Source organism: Balaenoptera musculus, chromosome 5 (genome assembly GCF_009873245.2).
Source record: "Balaenoptera musculus isolate JJ_BM4_2016_0621 chromosome 5, mBalMus1.pri.v3, whole genome shotgun sequence".
NCBI lineage: Eukaryota > Metazoa > Chordata > Mammalia > Artiodactyla > Balaenopteridae > Balaenoptera > Balaenoptera musculus.
In genome coordinates, this window is record NC_045789.1 from 9,054,833 (window position 1) to 9,073,444 (window position 18,612).

The following is an 18,612-nucleotide window of genomic DNA, read 5'->3' on the forward strand; positions in this document are numbered from 1 at the left end:
TGACGGAAATTTATTAAATGTCTAGATCCTTCCCAAATAAAATAAGATGCTGAAACATTACTCAACATAGGCTGCCTTTTACGGAGAAACTACAGATACTTAGGTTTATTAATAAAAATGATGTCATACTGAAAACTTTCCTATAAAAAAAAGCACATATTTTTTAGAAATCATAAACAGTATTTGTGATTTTGCCAATCTATAGAATAATAATGTGAAAGACAGTTTATAATTGCTTACTTCTTAGTTTTCACTAGAAATTAAGGTTTTTAAAAGATTAGAATTCTGGTTAATATATGTAATTGAGACAACTAAAATTGGTAAGGAAAACATCTTTGTATGAAAGGAAAAAAGGTATATAAAGTGGAAACACATTTTGTTGAGGGAAAAGAAAGTAATTTCGTCCTGGAGAGAGAGGAAAAAAAGGAAAAGCGTAGGACAAAATCTGAAAGTAAAAAGAAAGTTACAGAAGGTATGTGGAAATGGAACCCTGAGAAAAGAGTTCTGTACACGGTCAGGACTGGCTAAGATTAAAATAAAGTTTAATTGAGTAAATAAATTTCAATATTAAAAGTAAGCTAGCATGATTAACATAAATATGAATCTGAAATTTAACTGAATCTTTTTATCACTGTGAACTCAATCAACAGGCACTAAAATTATAACTAAAATATAGGGAGAGTGTCCAAATCTTCTGGATATCAAGGGGCCCTCTGAGCACACAAAAAGACAAGAGAAATGAAGATCTTGCCTAAAACCCTTCTTTTCAGAATGAGAACGTAGGCTCAACGGCTTGCCCCAAGATGGGGGGAGGTAGGAGGTGGGGAGGCGGGGGGGCCAGGACCTCACAATTCATTTGAAGACATTTTGCGCATCTGAAAGATACGATCTCAACACACCATTGTAAAGCAATTATACTCCAATAAAGATGTTAAAAAAAAAAAAAGATGTTAAAGAAAAATAAATAAAATCTTTCCCCTTTTTTAAAAAAAAAAGAAATATCTTATTTCACTCTGTCACCCAACCTGGCTTCTAGAGCATATGGTTAATTTGTGTTAAAAATAAATAAAGGCATTTAACTTCTGCCAAAAAAAAAAAAAAAAAAAAAGTGATATGAACAGATGTCCGTAACATGAATATATACTGACTGGCACTTCTGATTTGAATTCAAGACTATGGGGTTTGCACATAACCACTTTTATATTACATCTGTGTCTTCTTTCTTCCACACAAAGAATAATGATTCTCAAGACTCGGGAGATGATAGAATCTGAATATCTCATAATTATTTCTTTGTTTTATTGCACATTAATAATAATTTCAGAGTAATAAAATATTAATACTACCATCACCAATATGATTACTGAAAGTTAAAAAGAAATTTTTCTCGGTGCAGCCACTATGGAAAACAGTATGGAGGTTCCTCAAAAAATTAAAAATAGGGTTGCCATATGATCCAGCAATCCCACTCCTGGGTATATACCCAGACGAGACTATAATTCGAAAAGATACATGTACCCCTATGTTCACAGCAGCACTATTTACAACAGCCAAGACATGGAAACAACCTAAATGTCCATCAACAGATGAATGGATAAAGAAGATTAAATGGTATATGTATCCAGTGGAATATTAGCCATAAAAAGAATGAAATCATGTCATTTGCAGCAACACGGATGGACCTAGAGATTGTCATACTAAGCGAAGTTAAGTCAGAAAGAGAAAGACAAATACCGTATGATATCACTTATATGTGGAACCTAAAATACAATACAAATCGACATATCTATGAAACAGAAACAGACTCACAGATATAGAGAACAGACCTATGGTTGCCAAGGGGGAGGGGGCATAGGGGAGGGAAGGAATGGGAGTTTGGGATTAGCAGAGGCAAGCTATTATACATAAGATGGATAAACAACAAGGTTTTTTTTTTTTTTTTTAAAGTTTTTTAAATTTTTATTTATTTATTTATTTATTTATTTATTTTTGGCTGTGTTGGGTCTCCGTTTCTGTGCGAGGGCTTTCTCCAGTTGTGGCAAGCGGGGGCCACTCTTCATCGCGGTGCGCGGGCCTCTCATTATCGCGGCCTCTCTTGTTGCGGAGCACAGGCTCCAGACGCACAGGCTCAGTAGTTGTGGCTCACGGGCCTAGTTGCTCCGCGGCATGTGGGATCTTCCCAGACCAGGGCTCGAACCCGTGTCCCCTGCATTGGCAGGCAGATTCTCAACCACTGCGCCACCAGGGAAGCCCAACAAGGTCTTATTGTATAGCACAGGGAACTATATTCAATATTCTATGACACAACATAATGGAAAAAAGAATATGAAAAAGAATATATATATACATATATATATACACACACACAACTGAGTCATTTTGCTGTACATAAGAAATTAACACAACATTGTAAATCAACTATACTTCAATAAAATTTAAAAAAAAAGATATGATCTCTACATATCTGTCCTTCACATATATTCAGCCATTGGTCGCGACATAGTTTAAATAAGTTAATAAGCTGAAAAAATAAAAATTAATGTGTTCACTGTTTTGTAAGCACTTATGGGTCATTTGAGAAAAAGTGGGAAATTTTAAAGCTCTAAACCCTGCCAATTTCATTTCTTTCCCACAAGAAACTGAACCCAAATTGGCAAATACAATCAGGGCCTCTAGAGTGTTTGAAATTTAAGGCATTACTCGCCTCGTAGAGATGCATTTGCTAGGTCACAAATCTATGAAACTTAAAAATATCAAAGCAACTCCCAGCAACACACCTAGTACCCACATCTTGGTTTCTTATATAACAGCCTCCAAAAACAAGGAACCAGAGTGCCTTGGAGAAATGGTTCATGCTAGGGTTGGGGCATGGAAAATACCAAAATGAGCCTGGAGCATTTCATGACACCAGAAAGTAAGGAAATGCTTTTTAAAGAACAGGGATGGGGAGGTGGTATGTCAAAAGGGCACAGGGGGCTTCCCTGGTGGCGCAGTGGTTAAGAATCCGCCTGCCAATGCAGGAGACACGGGTTTGAGCCCTGGTCTGGGAAGATCCCACATGCCGCGGAGCAACTAAGCCCGTGCGCCACAACTACTGAGCCTGCGCTCTAGAGCCCGCGAGCCACAACTACTGAGCCCGTGTGCCACAACTACTGAAGCCCGTGTGCCTAGAGCCCGTGCTCTACACGCAGCAAGAGAAGCCACTGCAATGTGAAGCCCACGCGCCGCAACTAGAGAAAGCCCGCTCACAGCAACGAAGACCCAATGCAGCCAAAAATAAATAAATTAAATAAAAAAAAAAGATTTAAGGAGAAACAAGATATTTGCATAGCCCAAGTTTCTCTCCCAGGATATCTACTAAATACAAAAGGAAAAATGATAACTTTCCATCGGGGACCTGACAAACAGCACTTAACCAAGGTCTACATCAGTCATAAGACATCATGTGCCTCTGCTATGATGCACTGGGATTACTTCTAGTATTTCTTCCCAAAATGGACAGCTTTAATCTAGTCACGAGAAAATACCGAGTACTAACTGAGGGACATTCTACAAAATAACTGAACAGTACGCTTCAGAAGTGTCAAGGTCAGGAAAAACAACAGAACAGAAGGTTGACGAGTTGTCATAGTTTGGAGGAAACTAATGATACACAACAATCAAATGCAACGTGAGCTCCTAGGCTGGATCCTGAACAGAAAAAAGATAGTGAAAAGCTGATGAAATCCAAGTAAATCTATGGTTTAGTTAATAGCATTTACCAATGTTAATCCATTAGTTTCGACAATGGTACTACAGTTTACGTAAGATGTTATAGGAACTCTCTATACCATTTTTTTGGCAACATTTCAGTAAGTCTAAGAATAATTCCAAAATAAAAAATTAAAATAAATAATGAAATAACCCCAATATTTTTCAATGTTTATAACGCGAGTGTAATATTAGACTTAAATTGCCATCTTTGCTCTTTAAAACTTCCTCGTCAAGGAAGCCACGGCTGTTATCTATTCTGAAAAGCGTTGCTTTATAAAGACTAACACATCAAAGATCTCTTTCCCTTGTTTCTCATAACATATGGAGGGAGAGGAGAACAGCAATTTGATTTTTGTTGAAAAATTCAAACCACTTGAATTTTTGCTTGCTTCCACTAGGAAGCAAGATAGAACACATCTCACTGGGGGAGAGGGAAGGTATATATCTAAGGATGAAATCAGAACACAATGAGGGGTTTGTAGCTCCAGGAAAGAGCTAAAAGTAGCAAGGATGGATTTACACTGTAGCAACTGGAATGAGTCACCTGGCCCTAGGCTGCTAGTAATACCTGGGCGTAAATCAACACTGCACATGTCAAACGGATTGTACTCATAGCTTAGATTCCAGATGGAAGCAGTGAACGGTTTGGCATGATAATAACAGTACTATTAGATTTAAGGTATGACTTAAATTAGGTTTTTAACTACAGTTAGCCCATGGCTTTATGGTTTCTGAAGTACATGTGTTTTGTTTATTTTATCATATGAGATATCCTGGAAAGACATTTAACAGTCTCCCGCTGTTATGAACCAGGAGAAAGGTGGATCAGAAAGATTTCTAAAACAAAGTACATGGCTGGTTTGCAGATCCCTTCACTGATGGGTCAGATAAGAATATTAAGTGTTCTCAGTACCCCTGACAGTCTGCAGAACTATTCTGGCACTTTCAACTAACCCATATTCCGCTTGTGGACTCAAAGAAAATCAGACCTCTCCCATTCAAAGTCATATATTCTCTGGTCCCATGAAGAAACTGTGGCCCAGAGAGATGACAAGACTTCATCAAAAGTAGAAAATGAAGAAATGGCACAGTTGATTAGACCTAAGTTAGGTCTGGGCCTCCCTACTCCTACCAGCTCACACGCTCTTTTCATGTCCCTGCATGCCTTTACAATGAGCGGCTCTGTGAACATGGAAGGAAACTGAAACAAATGACCAGGCTAAGTTTAAAAGAAAAAAAGAAAGAAAGGATTGGTGAACTTTAATAAAGTTCAACACAGTCTTTTTGTCCCAGCTATAAATGACCCTGTGAATTCTCAGCCTCCTCCTCTATAAATATGAAACTCCAATATCTCCCTGAAAGGTTTGGTGTGAGCAAAAGAATGAGAATGAATGTAAAAACCACCTGCAGACCGCAAGCACTCACCACAGTTAACGGCCGCTTTTATTAATTCTGAGGACCTGATAATCTTGTCTTAAGGCATTCCAAACTAACATGGGATGATGGAGGAAAAGGAGTAAAATGGAATACTTTCTTCTCCCTTTCTAAGGATCCTGTTGTCCCTCTAACTTTTTTATCCCTCCTTCCCTTCCCCCAAGGTGGGCTCAGGGTGCGGCCAGGGTAGGGCTGTGCAGGACGGGAAGAGAAGAGGCAGACCTCCTGTGCAGAAGCATCCGAGGTGTGGGTACCTCTCAGGCAGTCTTTATAACTCTTCCCTTGAGACACTCAGCTCAAGTGTCTTCAGAGACAGATCACAGGGCCTGCTGCTTTCTAGAGACTTCCATTTTTATGCCTCCGGGTAAAAACTCAATGCCTGTGAAATGACAGAGAACTACCTAATGCTACCTGGGCCTAAGCACTAATTTCCAGCCAAACCTTGTTCTAAAGAGTAACAGGCCTGGACTTCCCTGGTGGCTCAGTGGTTAAGAATCCGCCTGCCAATGCAGGGGACAAGGGTTTTGAGCCCTGGTCGCCCATGCACCACAACTACTGAGCCTCCGCTCTAGAGCCCACGAGCCACAACTACTGATCCCACGTGCCTAGGGCCCGTGCTCCGCAACAAGAGGAGCCACCGCGATAAGAAGCCCGCGCACTGTAGCCGCCGCTCGCCGCAACTAGAGGAAACCCACGCACAGAAATGAAGACCCAACGCAGCCATCAATAAATAAAATTAAAGAAAAAAAAAAAAAGAAAACTCTCTTAAAAATTTTTTTTAAAAGAAGAGTAACAGGTCTTTTCAGTTGCGAGCCCAAAGGGACTGAGCTAATGAGCCGCGTTTTCAACGGGGTTTCTGACCTTGCCAAGATTTCATTCCACCCTTCTTGCCGAAAACAAAACTTCTTCCTTGAAACTGGGATGAGGGCAGCACTTCTGCTTTACCCACACCCACCAACCCCAGTTGAAACGACAGAACACTACTTTCAATGCTACGATTCTCTGGATGTTTTACTTATTTCTATAAACAAGCTAACGGTGTGGCTCAAAAATCAGATGTCCACTTTCTAACAGTCTCCTAGTGAAGGAGAATACCGGCTTCCAAGACACAGGAGGGGGCGAGGGGACTGTAGTGAGAAAGGGGACTGAGTGTTCATGGGCTTTTGGGGGAGAGGATGACGAAAACGTGATGACTACAGAGACTGCACACGTTAAATAGGTGTGAACTCTACGACACGTTCTCATCAATTAGACCTCATAAAACTGCTGCTGGGAAAAAGACACAAAACTATGAGGCCCGATTCAGCTAGACAGTTTCTTGGTTCACATCCTGCAGTGAAGTGGGAACTGATATTTTAAAGGATAAACTTTAGCTTCCCATAGACCTATATATCCTATATCCTATAGAGAGGATGGCCATTCAAGTTCTTTAATTTTCACTAAAAGATCTCAACCCTAACCTATAACCCCAATAAGCAACACAGAATAAAACTTCCCACTTGATATAACCTTCAACTGCTGCCAAACTGCTGTCAGAAACGCTAGAGAGGGGGCTTCCCTGGTGGTGCAGTGGTTAGGAATCCGCCTGCCAAGGCAGGGGACACGGGTTCGAGCCCTGGTCTGGGAAGATCCCACATGCCGTGGAGCAGCTAAGCCCGTGAGCCACAACTACTGAGCCCACGTGCCACAACTACTGAAGCCCGTGCGCCTAGAGCCCGTGTTCCGCAAGAAGAGAAGCCACCGCACTGAGAAGCCCGCGCACCGCAACGAAGAGTAGCGCCCGCTCGCCGCAACTGGAGAAAGCCCGTGCACAGCAACAAAGACCCAACGCAGCCAAAAATAAATTAATTAAATAAATTTAAAAAAACGCTAGAGAGAGAAATACAGAGGATCTGAACACATGAGGTCCACCTATCCCTCTATAAAATCTAGATTTACTCCCAATTAAGTCCAAGCTATCAAACTGCAGCATGTGTGACCATAGGGGCTTAGCAACCTACAAGCGTTTCTCATAATACTTACGGTAAGGAAAATGACAACTACAGCAAGCAGTCCTAGAAAATGCACTATTGGCATGTACTATGGCATGGGTACCCAGACTCTCCCACCGCCATCCTTCAGTCTCCTCTGCATCCTTCTGTGACACAAGACATTTGCCTCAGAAGCAGATGCCAGGAAACTCTTCTCTAAGGAGCTCATATATTTCCTGTCTTTATCCTCGCTGAATTGTGTGACTGATCGGTCCCTTTTTATTTCAGCTGCCAAGGCGTAACATTAATTTGCTGTCCACATCCATTCTAATGAGCTCCCCCATGGTGACTCTCCTCTTGGTGCACTTTACTTTCCATCTGTAACACTTACGCTTGCCTCAAATGTTCTTGAATGCTTAATAAAAATAAATGCAGAAATTGATTTTGGCTGTTCAGTGTATTTTCATACCATTTTGATGCAATAGAATCTGTCTCCTATGGGAGCTCTTGCTGAATGCCCAGGGTCTGGAACAAAGATGGCCAGTATACATTTGTTACTATGAATCTTTTTTTTTTTTTTCCTGAAAGTGTAATGAGCTTTTATATCTCTACTACTGGGCAAGAAAATAAAATGAGGAAACATTACAGGTATTTTTTTAACTGTTTGCTAGATTTACAATCTAATTTTTCGGTCGTATGTTTTTCTGTATTGTTTTAACTTCTCCAGTATTATTTTTAATAAGTATTGAAATAAGCTGGTTAATTTTTTGAAGTTAACCATTAAAAGTCAACTACCCACAGAAAAATTACAAAAGGCAGCTCAATATAACTCTTTGGCAAACCATCCAAAGTTGTGGACACATTTTATGTCCTGGGGAGAAGAAAAAGACATAGAGTATATTGGCTAAGCCCTTTAAAAGCACCAGTATTAACACATTTCTCTCCTATTTCCATACTCAATAAGTGTTTATCCACCCAGTATCAACTCTAGCTTCATACATTCGGGGAAAGGCAAGAGTTTTACCAACCGGCTAACACACCCTACCAGACACGGAATCGGCTGCACCAAGACGCTGTTTTCTGGTAAAAAAAAAAAAACAGAGAGTCTATATTTTCAGTCTGTTTCATACTCACTTTCGAATGAAACTGGCTGGGAGGGACTAATTAAAACCCAGTCATCTCAGATGTACAGTTTTCTATCGTCTACCAAATGCATACACGCAACAGCCACGGACCTTTCACCGCACACACATCCCAACCGCCTTCACAGTTCACTCGCTCAGGTCAGCAGTGGCTCAGTTTAACTTAACCAGGGGCTTCGGTCTCCGGGGCTGCGGCGCTCCGAGGCAGAGCGCTAACAATCATTTACATAAACGCGAAGCTGAGTCAGCGGGGCCTTCCGAACATACCCGACCGAAGCAGCTCCCACTCGATCAACAAGGACGGCAAGCGGCCGCACCGCGCGCCCCTTTCCAGGCGGCCTCCTTCCAGCGTCCGGCCAGGCCGGCTCCCTCTTGCGCCCGGCGCGCGCGCTCGGGACCCGGCGCGCAGCGGCGCCGGCCCCGGGACCCGGGCCACGCCCGCCGGAGGGGCGACGTTCTCCGACCGACGCCCTCGCGCCGGCCGGCAGCCCAGCCGCCGCGCCCGCGCGCTCCCCGCGAGCCCCGCACTCACCGGCGCCGCGCGCCGGCCCCGGATGACGGTCACTGTCAAGGGGAAGCGGGCGGCGAGCGGGCAGAGCGCAGGGCGCGGCCCCTCTCTCGCACCCCGGCTCCCTCGGGGTCGGTGCCCGAAGGCCGGCGGGAGGCGTGGCGCCGCCCGCCTCGCCGCTGATAAGGGCCCGGCGCTCGGGCGGAACGCGGGCGAGTGCTGTGTGAGCGCATCCCGCCTGGCGCTGGACCACACCGTCACCTGCCCGCGGGGACCGGCTGACGGAGATGACTATCCCGGAGCCCGCGGGGACAGAGCCACAGCTCCTGGCCTCCGGGGCTCGCACGAAACGGACAGGGGCGATTGGCCCTGGGAGCCCCAGGACGCTACCCGGGGCCGATCAATACCTGGTCTGACCTGGATGCATGTGGCCACTGCCGGTGTCCCACGCTCCTAAGCACCAGGGGACGCGGACACCGAGTTTTGTTTTTTGTTTTTCTGTCGCACACGCTGTCCACCCCCAGAGCAAGTGGGCGGTCTCTAATGAATGAGCTTCGGAGAAATCAGGTGCGCGCGCCCCAGGGCCAATAAAATCAGGAACAGAATCTAGGGGTGGAGGAAACAAAACTTGCTGAATGAAAATAGTACTATGAACAGTTTAAATGTGTCCCTCACACTCCTGTAATAAATATCAGTACTTCTGTTCAATACACTGATGGTGTAGAAAAGCTGGAAAGCGTGCAGATTCAGGAAAAGAGTTCCTAACCTCATCCCAATATGCTCTTAAGCTGATCACTGCCATCAAATTGAGAAGTTCAGATTAAAATCAGCATTTCATAAATGTATTGCATTATAAAGAGTCATTTTAACTTATAAATTAGCATTTTACTTCGGGCTAATTATTTTCACATGCCCTGTCTTCTCATTTAGTGTTTGGGTATTTTAGGTAACAGAATATTAGGGAGGGAGGAACCTGAAGACGACCGTCCTAATTTTTCATAGGAGTCACCTGGTCCAAAGGAGGCCATTTTTGCACAAGGTCAAAAATTAGGCTAAATGGGTGACTCAGTTTCTCAGACCACTGCCCTCTGTTCTCCCTCTTCTCCACCTCACAACCTCTCTGGATAGAGTAACTGCCCACTATTTATAGAGCCTGGTTATTCTTTTTTTTTTTTTTTTTTTTCCCTCCCTGCCGCTCTGCGCGGCATGCGGGATGCAACCGGTAATCCCTGCAGTGGGATTGCAGAGTCTTAAACACTGGACCATCAGGGAGGTCCCTGAATGTGTTCCTAATCTGGCACTTTTTCTTTTCCATTTAACTAAATTTTTTTCTCTCTTATTACATATCAAGTAAGAAAATGAAAATCACCTGTAACCCGTCAGCCACGTACCATCTGCTTTTAGTCTTTTTCTCTGCATACATTTTTTTTGAAAAAACAAAATTGGGTTTATATACAAAGTACAGGGATGAACGTCGTCACCTCTGGAGTCAGATAGCCTGTGTCTGAATCCTGGCTTTCCCAAACCCTGGAGACTTGAACTAGTTACTTAGTCTTGAAGTGGTTATTGGTAATCAGGGGAAAGGATCTCTCAGGGTAGTTACAAAGATTAAATGAGACAATGTGTGCAAAGTCATTAGATAGCACTCAATAGCGGTAGCTGTTATTATTTTGTAAAACTGCTATATTGCAAACACGGTTCCCTGCGGGCACGTGGTATTCGGTCGTCTTGTTACCTACCATAATTAATTTAACCAGTCTTCCTGTTATTCACGAAACATCTCTGTAGCTGTGTCATGGCACACTCAGGTAAATTCCAGACAGGGAATTGCTGAGGCAAAAGCTATACTCATTTGAAAAATTTTAAGACATATAGCTAAATTTCCCACAAAAAGTTTGTGCCAAATTCAGTCTCCTAACAATTTAAAAGATTGCTTGTTGCCCTAAATTCTCACAAATACTGGGCAGAATAATTTTTTTTTAATTTGATAGGTAACAAATGGCATATCAGTGTTTTAATTTTTATTACATTGACTTAAGTGAGAATAAGCTTTTTTAATGTTTAATGATCATTTGTGGTTTATTTGTAAATTTTCAATGTAAAGTTTTTTTCCCATTTCTTTCTATTAATTTCTTAGATGGCGTAATAAGTAAACAGAAAGAGCCTGGATCTCTGATGGTATCACTGACCTGCTGGACTATCTCCAAGCTGGTTGAAGTCACTGTCACGTTTTATGTGCCTTGCAGTCAAACCACAGAATTATCAAAGTTAGGATTTCTTTACAGTCCCAAGCTTTGGGGCCATCTGGAGTCCACACCCTTGACGCACACATTGGAGATCTTAAATGGGCCCTGGAAGGGCTGAGGTGTCACCATGTGTTTTTGTAGGTAGTGCGCTTGGACATAACTAGATGATGCAAAAAAGATGCCTTCACGTAAAGGGAGCCGATAGTCTCATTCATGAAGTCATTTGAGTCTCCCTTTTGAAAACTCCAAAAATAACTGGGAGACTTGTCGGGGAGAGGGGAAGCATAATACTCCTTTCCAATCGTCACACCAGTGAGGGGTGTTTGCTTGTATGGTTCTAACAGGGGTATCAGTGCTTGACAGAATGTCAGCAACAGATGGTTACAAATTTGTTTAACGTTGATAAAGGATATGATTTATCTATTATATAGGATGGCAACCAAAGCAAAATCAAAAAGTCTTCTCATTAAAGGAACAAACTTCCTGGGCCTAGAACTCCATCAATCAGGCACTCCACCATCAAAGCTCTTATATGGACCTATGAGAAGCTCTCTTCATCCTTCTCGTAGGATTCTTAATATCCTCCAAAGCTCTCCCAGCTGCCCTGAGCTCTCAGTCTATCTGCCTGCCTGGCCACCAAGTGCAAGGAGCTGGTAAGGACCCAGGCCATTCCTCAGTGCTTACTCCAAGTGGTGAACTCAGGGTCAGTTCCCCCTTAGCAAGTTCAGGTTTCAGGCAGGGCTTATTATGGGCCTCGGGGCATTTGGGTTACGTATATAATGTTTGTACTGGATCCCAGTATATTTATTTTCATTACTACTTAAGTTGAAGCAAATAAAAAACGGTGCAAGAGGCCGTATGCACCGTGACCCCCCATGGCTCTGCTTACAGCTACCAGGGGCCTTTGATTCACTCCGTGAGAGACCGTTCAGTCTGTAGTTGCTTGAGCACTGACGAGTAAGTGAAGAAACAGGAACAGGGTATAGGCAACTCTTCCCAAAGGTCTCACTATAAAAGGAAGGTGACAGAAAGGAGTATACCTGAAGGCTATCTTGGGGTTCAGAGAAAATATTTCTTGTTTGGTTTAAATTACAGGCCAGAATATGTGTCTATGCCAAGAGGACAAACCATAAAGAAGAAAAGGTGGTTAACTGGTTATAATCAGGTACCTTAGAAAGCAGAATGGAATTAGAATTCAGACGAATTAGTGTTAGAAAAGCCAAAAATATGTATCTTTCTTTAATTGTGGCAAAGGGCAAGGGAGTCAGGGGGTGTCCTCGTGTAATAAATGTGTTAAGAAGGGAAAAGAGAGAAGATTGAAAGAAATGTCTGGCCTACAACTACACCTTCTCTCTGAAGTTGGGGGATCTGCTGAGAGTATGGGCACCAATGAGAAGATCAGCGATCTGAGAAAATGACGAATACTGGAGTAGGCCTGTATGCATTTCCTGGGGCGGCAGTAACAAACTACCACAAAACTGGTGGCTTTAAAGCAACGAAAACGTATTACCTGGCATTTCTGTAGATCAGAAGTCCAACGTGGGCTTTACTGGGCTAAAACCAAAGCTGTTAGTAGTTCTGGGTTCCTTTCTGGAAACTCTTCCAGGTTTCAGAGGCTTCCTGAGCTCCTGGGCTATGGCCCCCTCCTCCAGCCAACAACACAGCATCTCTCGGACCCTGCTTCTGTCATCACATCTCTTTCTCTGACTCTCATCTTCTGCCTCCCTCTTCTACCTTTAAGGACTCTTATAATTACATTAGACCCACCAGATAAACCAGGGTAATCTCCTTATTTTGAAGTCATCTGATTCGGTAACCTAGCACATTCACATTCTGGGTATTAGGACATGGACATCTTTGGCAGGTCGTTATTCTCCTTACCACACGGCCCTAAGGAAACAAAGAGGACGCTCATGTAGGGACCCACAGAGCTCCTATGAAGACTATTTAAACTGAAGACATATGAGATACAGCTGTTGAAGAAGCATTTTTTTTTTTTGAAGCTCCCCTTATCTGACTAAAGGCAGAGCCTTCAGAGAGTGAAGCTGCTATAAATCCCCTCAGAGGGGCTTCAGTGCCTGGTAGAAGACCAACCACACACACCTGGATAAGAAATTACAGGGGCTTCCCTGGTGGCGCAGTGGTTGAGAATCTGCCTGCCAATGCAGGGGACACGGGTTCGAGCCCTGGTCTGGGAAGATCCCACATGCCGCGGAGCAGCTGGGCCCGTGAGCCACAACTACTGAGCCTGCGCGTCTGGAGCCTGTGCTCCGCAACAAGAGAGGCCGCGACAGTGAGAGGCCCGCGCACCGCGAGGAAGAGTGGCCCCCGCTCGCCGCAACTAGAGAAAGCCCTCGCACAGAAATGAAGACCCAACACAGCCAAAAATAAAATATATATAAATAAATAAATAAATAAATAAAAGATTACTATTTAAAAAAACTCAGTGTGTAGACACTACATAAAAAAAAAAGAAATTGCATAAACAAACATCACAAACTGTCATACTTCTTTCCCTAAAAGCCTACTTCTCTTTCCTAAAAGTCCTTTGTTTTCCCATAGAATCCCTTTCTCTCCACCCTCCTTTCCCCTATTAAGCTGGTCTATAAGCCCCAGAGCCTGATCTTTTCTCCTTTAATTGGTTTGTGGTCAATTAACTTTCATTCCTCCCACAGCCCCACTAGACCTATCGGCAGAGGAAAAGTTTTTCTTCCAAGGGACCCAGAGAGAGACTACAGGGCAACACCAAGGACCCCTAAGATTGGACTCTATAAAAGTGGTGCCATCAAAGCCACAAATGGGCATGGCTTTCCCAATCACAAAGAAGTAAAGACAGAGCGGGTTAGAAGGTGGAATTCATTCGAGGATGTGGTTTTGCTGGGTGGGTAAGGCAACAGAAAAATGGAGCAAGGGTTTGAGCAGGTGAAGTGATTCATCACAGGAAAGTGGATCCAGGAAGAGACAGGTAGGAAGGGAGCCTGTAGCAGGGTCACTTGGAGGCTGAAGAGATGAAACTGGAGGGTGAAGTCACTGAATAGGGAACTGGCATATAATATTGGCACTCCAGGATTTGACAAGGTCCCATGGTTTGAACGTGACAGTAGAATTCGGGAAATGGAAGGAAGGTATATTTATCTTCTAGTGCTGAGTGAGAACTTGCCATCAGTTAAGCATCTTAAAACAACACTCATTAATTATTTCAAAATTCTGGAGGTCAGGAATCTAGGTGGGCTAGGCTTGGCTCTGCTTAGGGTATCATGGGGCCAAATCAAAGTATGAGCCAGCAGGGCTCTTATCTGAAGACTCTTATCTGAAGAATCTACTTCCAAGGACAGGTTCTTGGCAGAATCCAATTCCTTGCAGTTTTAGGACTGAGGTCCTCGTTTCCTCGCTGTCAGTCAACCAGCTCCTTCAGGCTGCCCACATTCCTTCTCATGGGACTCCCCCCTCCATCTTCAAAGCAGGTTCTCAAACTTCTAATCTCTTGGATTTCGCCTTCCTCCTTTTGAAGGGCTTGTGTGATTACATCAGGCCCGCCTAGATAATCTCACTATTTTGGGGTGAACTCATTTGGGACTTCAATCACAACTTCAAAATTCCTCAGAGCAGTACCCAGAGTAATGTTTGGTTACATACCAGTGGAATCTTGGACCCTGGGGGAGAAGGGGATCTTTAGAATTCTGCCTACACTGAAGGTTAAGTTGAGAAGATCAAAGGGCACAGAAGCTAGGGTGATGGGTTGGTCATCTAAATAAACACGGACTCTGCCAAAGTAGTGACATCTTGGAAAGAAGAGAAATACCAAAAACCAGTTGTCAATGTTTTTATAGGTCTGGAGAAGAGAAGAGAAGAGAAGGGAAGAGAAGGTGGCATTAATACAGAGAGAGACAGCATAAGGTGGGGCGGGGGCCGGGCAGCAGGGGATGGTGGAGGTGTTGAGGCCAGATGTGCAGCCAGAGCACCTTGATTCATATAATTTTCTTTATATAGCAGATAAGGGACCAAACAGCTCATTTGGTTGTAAAGTTCACAGAGGTAGTCAAGCCCTAAAAAAATGAGCATAGCAGAGGAAATAATGTACATAATTAGGTACAGATAATTAACCTGCAGAGTTACAAAGTGGGACAGAGGTTGTAACATTTGTCCCTGCAAAACAGACTGAAAGTTTAGATGTGGAGAGTCCACCAAAGTAAATTTCACATATCTATATAGTCTTTAGTTGAAGTAAACTTTTTAATGGAAGTATAACACACATATAGAAAAAGTACAGAAAATCTAAGTAAACAGCTTGATGTGTATTTACAAAGTAAATACACTTGTATATCTGTTACTCAGATCAAATATATATACACACACACATACATATTTGTGTATTTGTTATATGTCAATTATATTTCAATAAAAATAAGCAAACAAGCCAAAAAAAGAAACCAAAATAGACAAAATTCATGTACAGTGATAAAAGTCAGATGAGTAGTTTACCTTTGAAAGGGACAAGGACTAGGGTGGAACGTAAGGGGGACGTCTGGGATGCTGATAATAAACAAACAAACAAACAAAAATATATATATGGGGGTCTGGGTGGCAGATATACAGGTATGTTCACTTTGTAGATATACATCAAATTGTTAGATTTTCTTTACTTTTTCTGTATTATGTTATACTGCAATTTAAAAGTTTACTTAAACATAGGACTTTATGGGTATGTGTTATGTGAAAAAGAAGATGGGGAGATGCTAGATTAAAACAAGTTGATTAAGTAGGTTTCATCATTGCAGAACATGCATACAGCATTTGTTCACGGAAACTCTCCACCAAAGAGCAGTTCAAAGGCTCTATTCTCGGTAACGTACTAATAGAAATGGGAGAGTATCTTCTGGGGCCAAATTATGGAAGGCTTGAATGCCAAACCAAGGAATGTAGACTTACTTTGAGAGTGAGAAACCAATGAAAGTTTAGTGTAGAGGGATGACATTGTCAAAGTGGTGTTCTAGGAAGATTTATCTGTTCATGTATAGAATGGATGGGGGAATGTGGGAAGGCAGTGATCAGTCTGGAAATGAAAAAAATAAAGACTGAACTAGAGCAATGGTGGAAAAAATTTGTGAGGAAAGAGACACGAAACAAACATCATAAAGTAAGAATTTACAGTTCCTGGTAATGGATAAAACATTGAAAGCGAGAGACAAAAGAAGCCGGAGCTGACTTTAAGATCTCAAACCTGATACCTTGTGGATCATTAATGGGAATTACTAGGATAGAAAACATGTCTTCCACCTAAGTGTACTTCCTCAGTGTTGCCTTGCTCAGGGCCTTGAACACGACAAATACTTGATATTTATTGACTGAAAAATAAAAGTGAGTTTATCTTATGTAATTCCGGAGTTTATCTACCCTTACCTGAATGTTGTAAAAATGGAAGAGGGTTTCATTGACCTTTTTCATTTGATACATTACTGACTGCTATAAACATTTTATTGCCTGTAGAGATAAGAGTTCATTCCTGCGAGCAACAGAAGTTGAAGTGTAATGAGCATTAAATGACACATGATTCATTATATAATGCCTTAGACTTTTTTCACTTCTGGCTGTCATGCCATCTATTATAATAGATAATATCAACAGAGCCAAAAACTTACAGCCTCACCCAGAATGACATCTTAGTCTTCTCTATGTCATCACCCATATTAGACCAAGAAACATACATTAATCATTCCATGTGTAACAAGGCCAACAGCCAATCTAGATGTACCCAAGGTTCATCTCACCGCTACAGTTTTTGCTATTTGACCTTTGGGTGCCTCACTTTCTTACCTCAAATTAAGGGTGATAATACCTATGTCACAGGGTTGAATAAAGATAAAAATAAAGTAATGTATATTTGGAAAACATAAGGTAACCTCGATTTTTACCCAGTACCAATAATAACAGCTGATGTTTACCGAGTACTTGCTACTTGCCAGGCGGGTGTTCTAAGTGCCTTTAGGTTTTGTGCATTTTTCTTTTTAAACCTCATTTCATCTTCACAACAATGCCCTTAGGTGGGTTCTATTAAAATCTCTATCTTGCAGATGATGAAAGTGAAGCATAGTGAGATTATGCAACTTGCCCAAGGTCAAGACAGTAAGTGACTTATGCTCATTATTGCAGATGTAAGAAATAAGGACACTATTATTTCCTGTAAAAACTGCTCAAAAATTTCTTTGAAGAGAGAGTGTAGAATAAATTCATTCACCCTTCAAAATGCCCCTCAGTCACAACGGATCAAACTAAAAGAAGAAAGAGGAGAAAGTCCAGTCAGTTGCAAAACCAAGATGAGTATCTCCATGAAAGGAACCCAGAATGTTAATTACCAAGCTTGTGGGTTGAAGGCCTTGAGTCTAGAAGCAGGTCATGGTGGTAAGGAGTTTGGCTGAATAAAGGGAACTCCAGTGACACAAAGCAGGGGACTGGAGCAAGGCTCTCTGCTTGAAGCCCAGAGCAGGGATGGGGCTGCCCACTTATAAAAGGGTGGAGGTGAGTGGGAGAGAAAGCGCCGCCCAACTCTGCCTGGGGCTGTGTGATGTGGATGGGAATGTAAATAAAGAGACAAAGCACGTGGTGAAGCTCCCCCAGCCCATCGTGCCTCCCTGAAGGGGAGCGGTGAACACCGAGAGCCCCTGGAGTGGACCTCTGACTGTGAAGTGCCTGTCTCGCCTGTTGCCTCTGGGAAGGTATCTAACACGGCTAATAACCTGGGACGCCTCCGCTGTCTTCTGCTCGGTGACACGGCTTCCCCAATCAGATGGCTTCTCAACAAAAATGTGAGATTCAAGCTACAATCCTGGCCTTGCCCAACCTCAGTAATTTGCAAGACTGATAATGAAAACAATTATGTTGATCCTTAAAAAAAAAAAAAAAGCGCTGCTAAGTTCTGGCTAGGGACGTAGCCAATGGGCTGCTCCAGTTGTAGGAAACAGGAAGACACAGGTGCGGTCTGATGGGCTCTCTTCCTGCTCCTCCACGTCTCTTAGCCCCCCTTACGTGTGTCCACATCTTACCTCCCTGTGGCTATACTTCGGATAATTTCCTCAGATATAGCTTCCTGGTCACTAATACTCTATACAGTTATACTAATCTTTCGTTTAGCTTTCTATCCATTTGAATTCTTAATTTTAGTTGTTTCTTTTTTTTTAATTTCTAAAATATTTTGTTCTTCTTCAAATTGGCCTAATCATTAGTCTCCTATCCTCTCATGTTTTCAATGCCCTCTTTAAATCTGAAAACATTTCAAGCAGACTTATTTTTTAATTTTAATTCTGATAATTAATTATAAAAGCTGACCTCTCTGTGGCTCTAGTTCTGTTATCTATGGCTTGCTGGATTTCTGTTTTATAATATTTGACTGTGAGTTTTTTTGTTACCTGTCTCTAGGAATTCCCTGAGGCCTGGTTGAGGGTATGCTCATCTAGGAAAGTCTGTTTTTGCTTCTCTTAGACACCTGGGGATATTACCTACCCTGATACTCTTTAAATTATAGGCTTGTGTTTTGGGATCATACAAAGAAGGTGGACCGGGTC

The 18,612-nt window shown here is 42.5% G+C and overlaps 1 protein-coding gene across 9 annotated transcripts in view; it reads right to left on the minus strand.

The window, feature by feature from the left end:
- Positions 1-18,612, minus strand: part of ABCG2 (ATP binding cassette subfamily G member 2 (Junior blood group)) — a 157,749-nt gene that overhangs the window by 63,285 nt on the left and 75,852 nt on the right. Inside the window, exon 1 of one of the 9 annotated variants that reach the window (XM_036853666.1) lies at positions 9,215-9,314. The exons of 6 other annotated variants lie outside the window; for them this stretch is intronic. In XM_036853666.1, coding sequence (XP_036709561.1) covers positions 9,215-9,234 — 20 coding nt within the window. In that variant the 5' untranslated portion in view covers positions 9,235-9,314. Of the gene's footprint in view, positions 1-8,566; positions 8,648-8,831; positions 8,947-9,214; positions 9,315-18,612 lie in introns of those variants that run through there. 2 more of the 9 variants (XM_036853670.1, XM_036853672.1) reach the window with 2 other exon arrangements.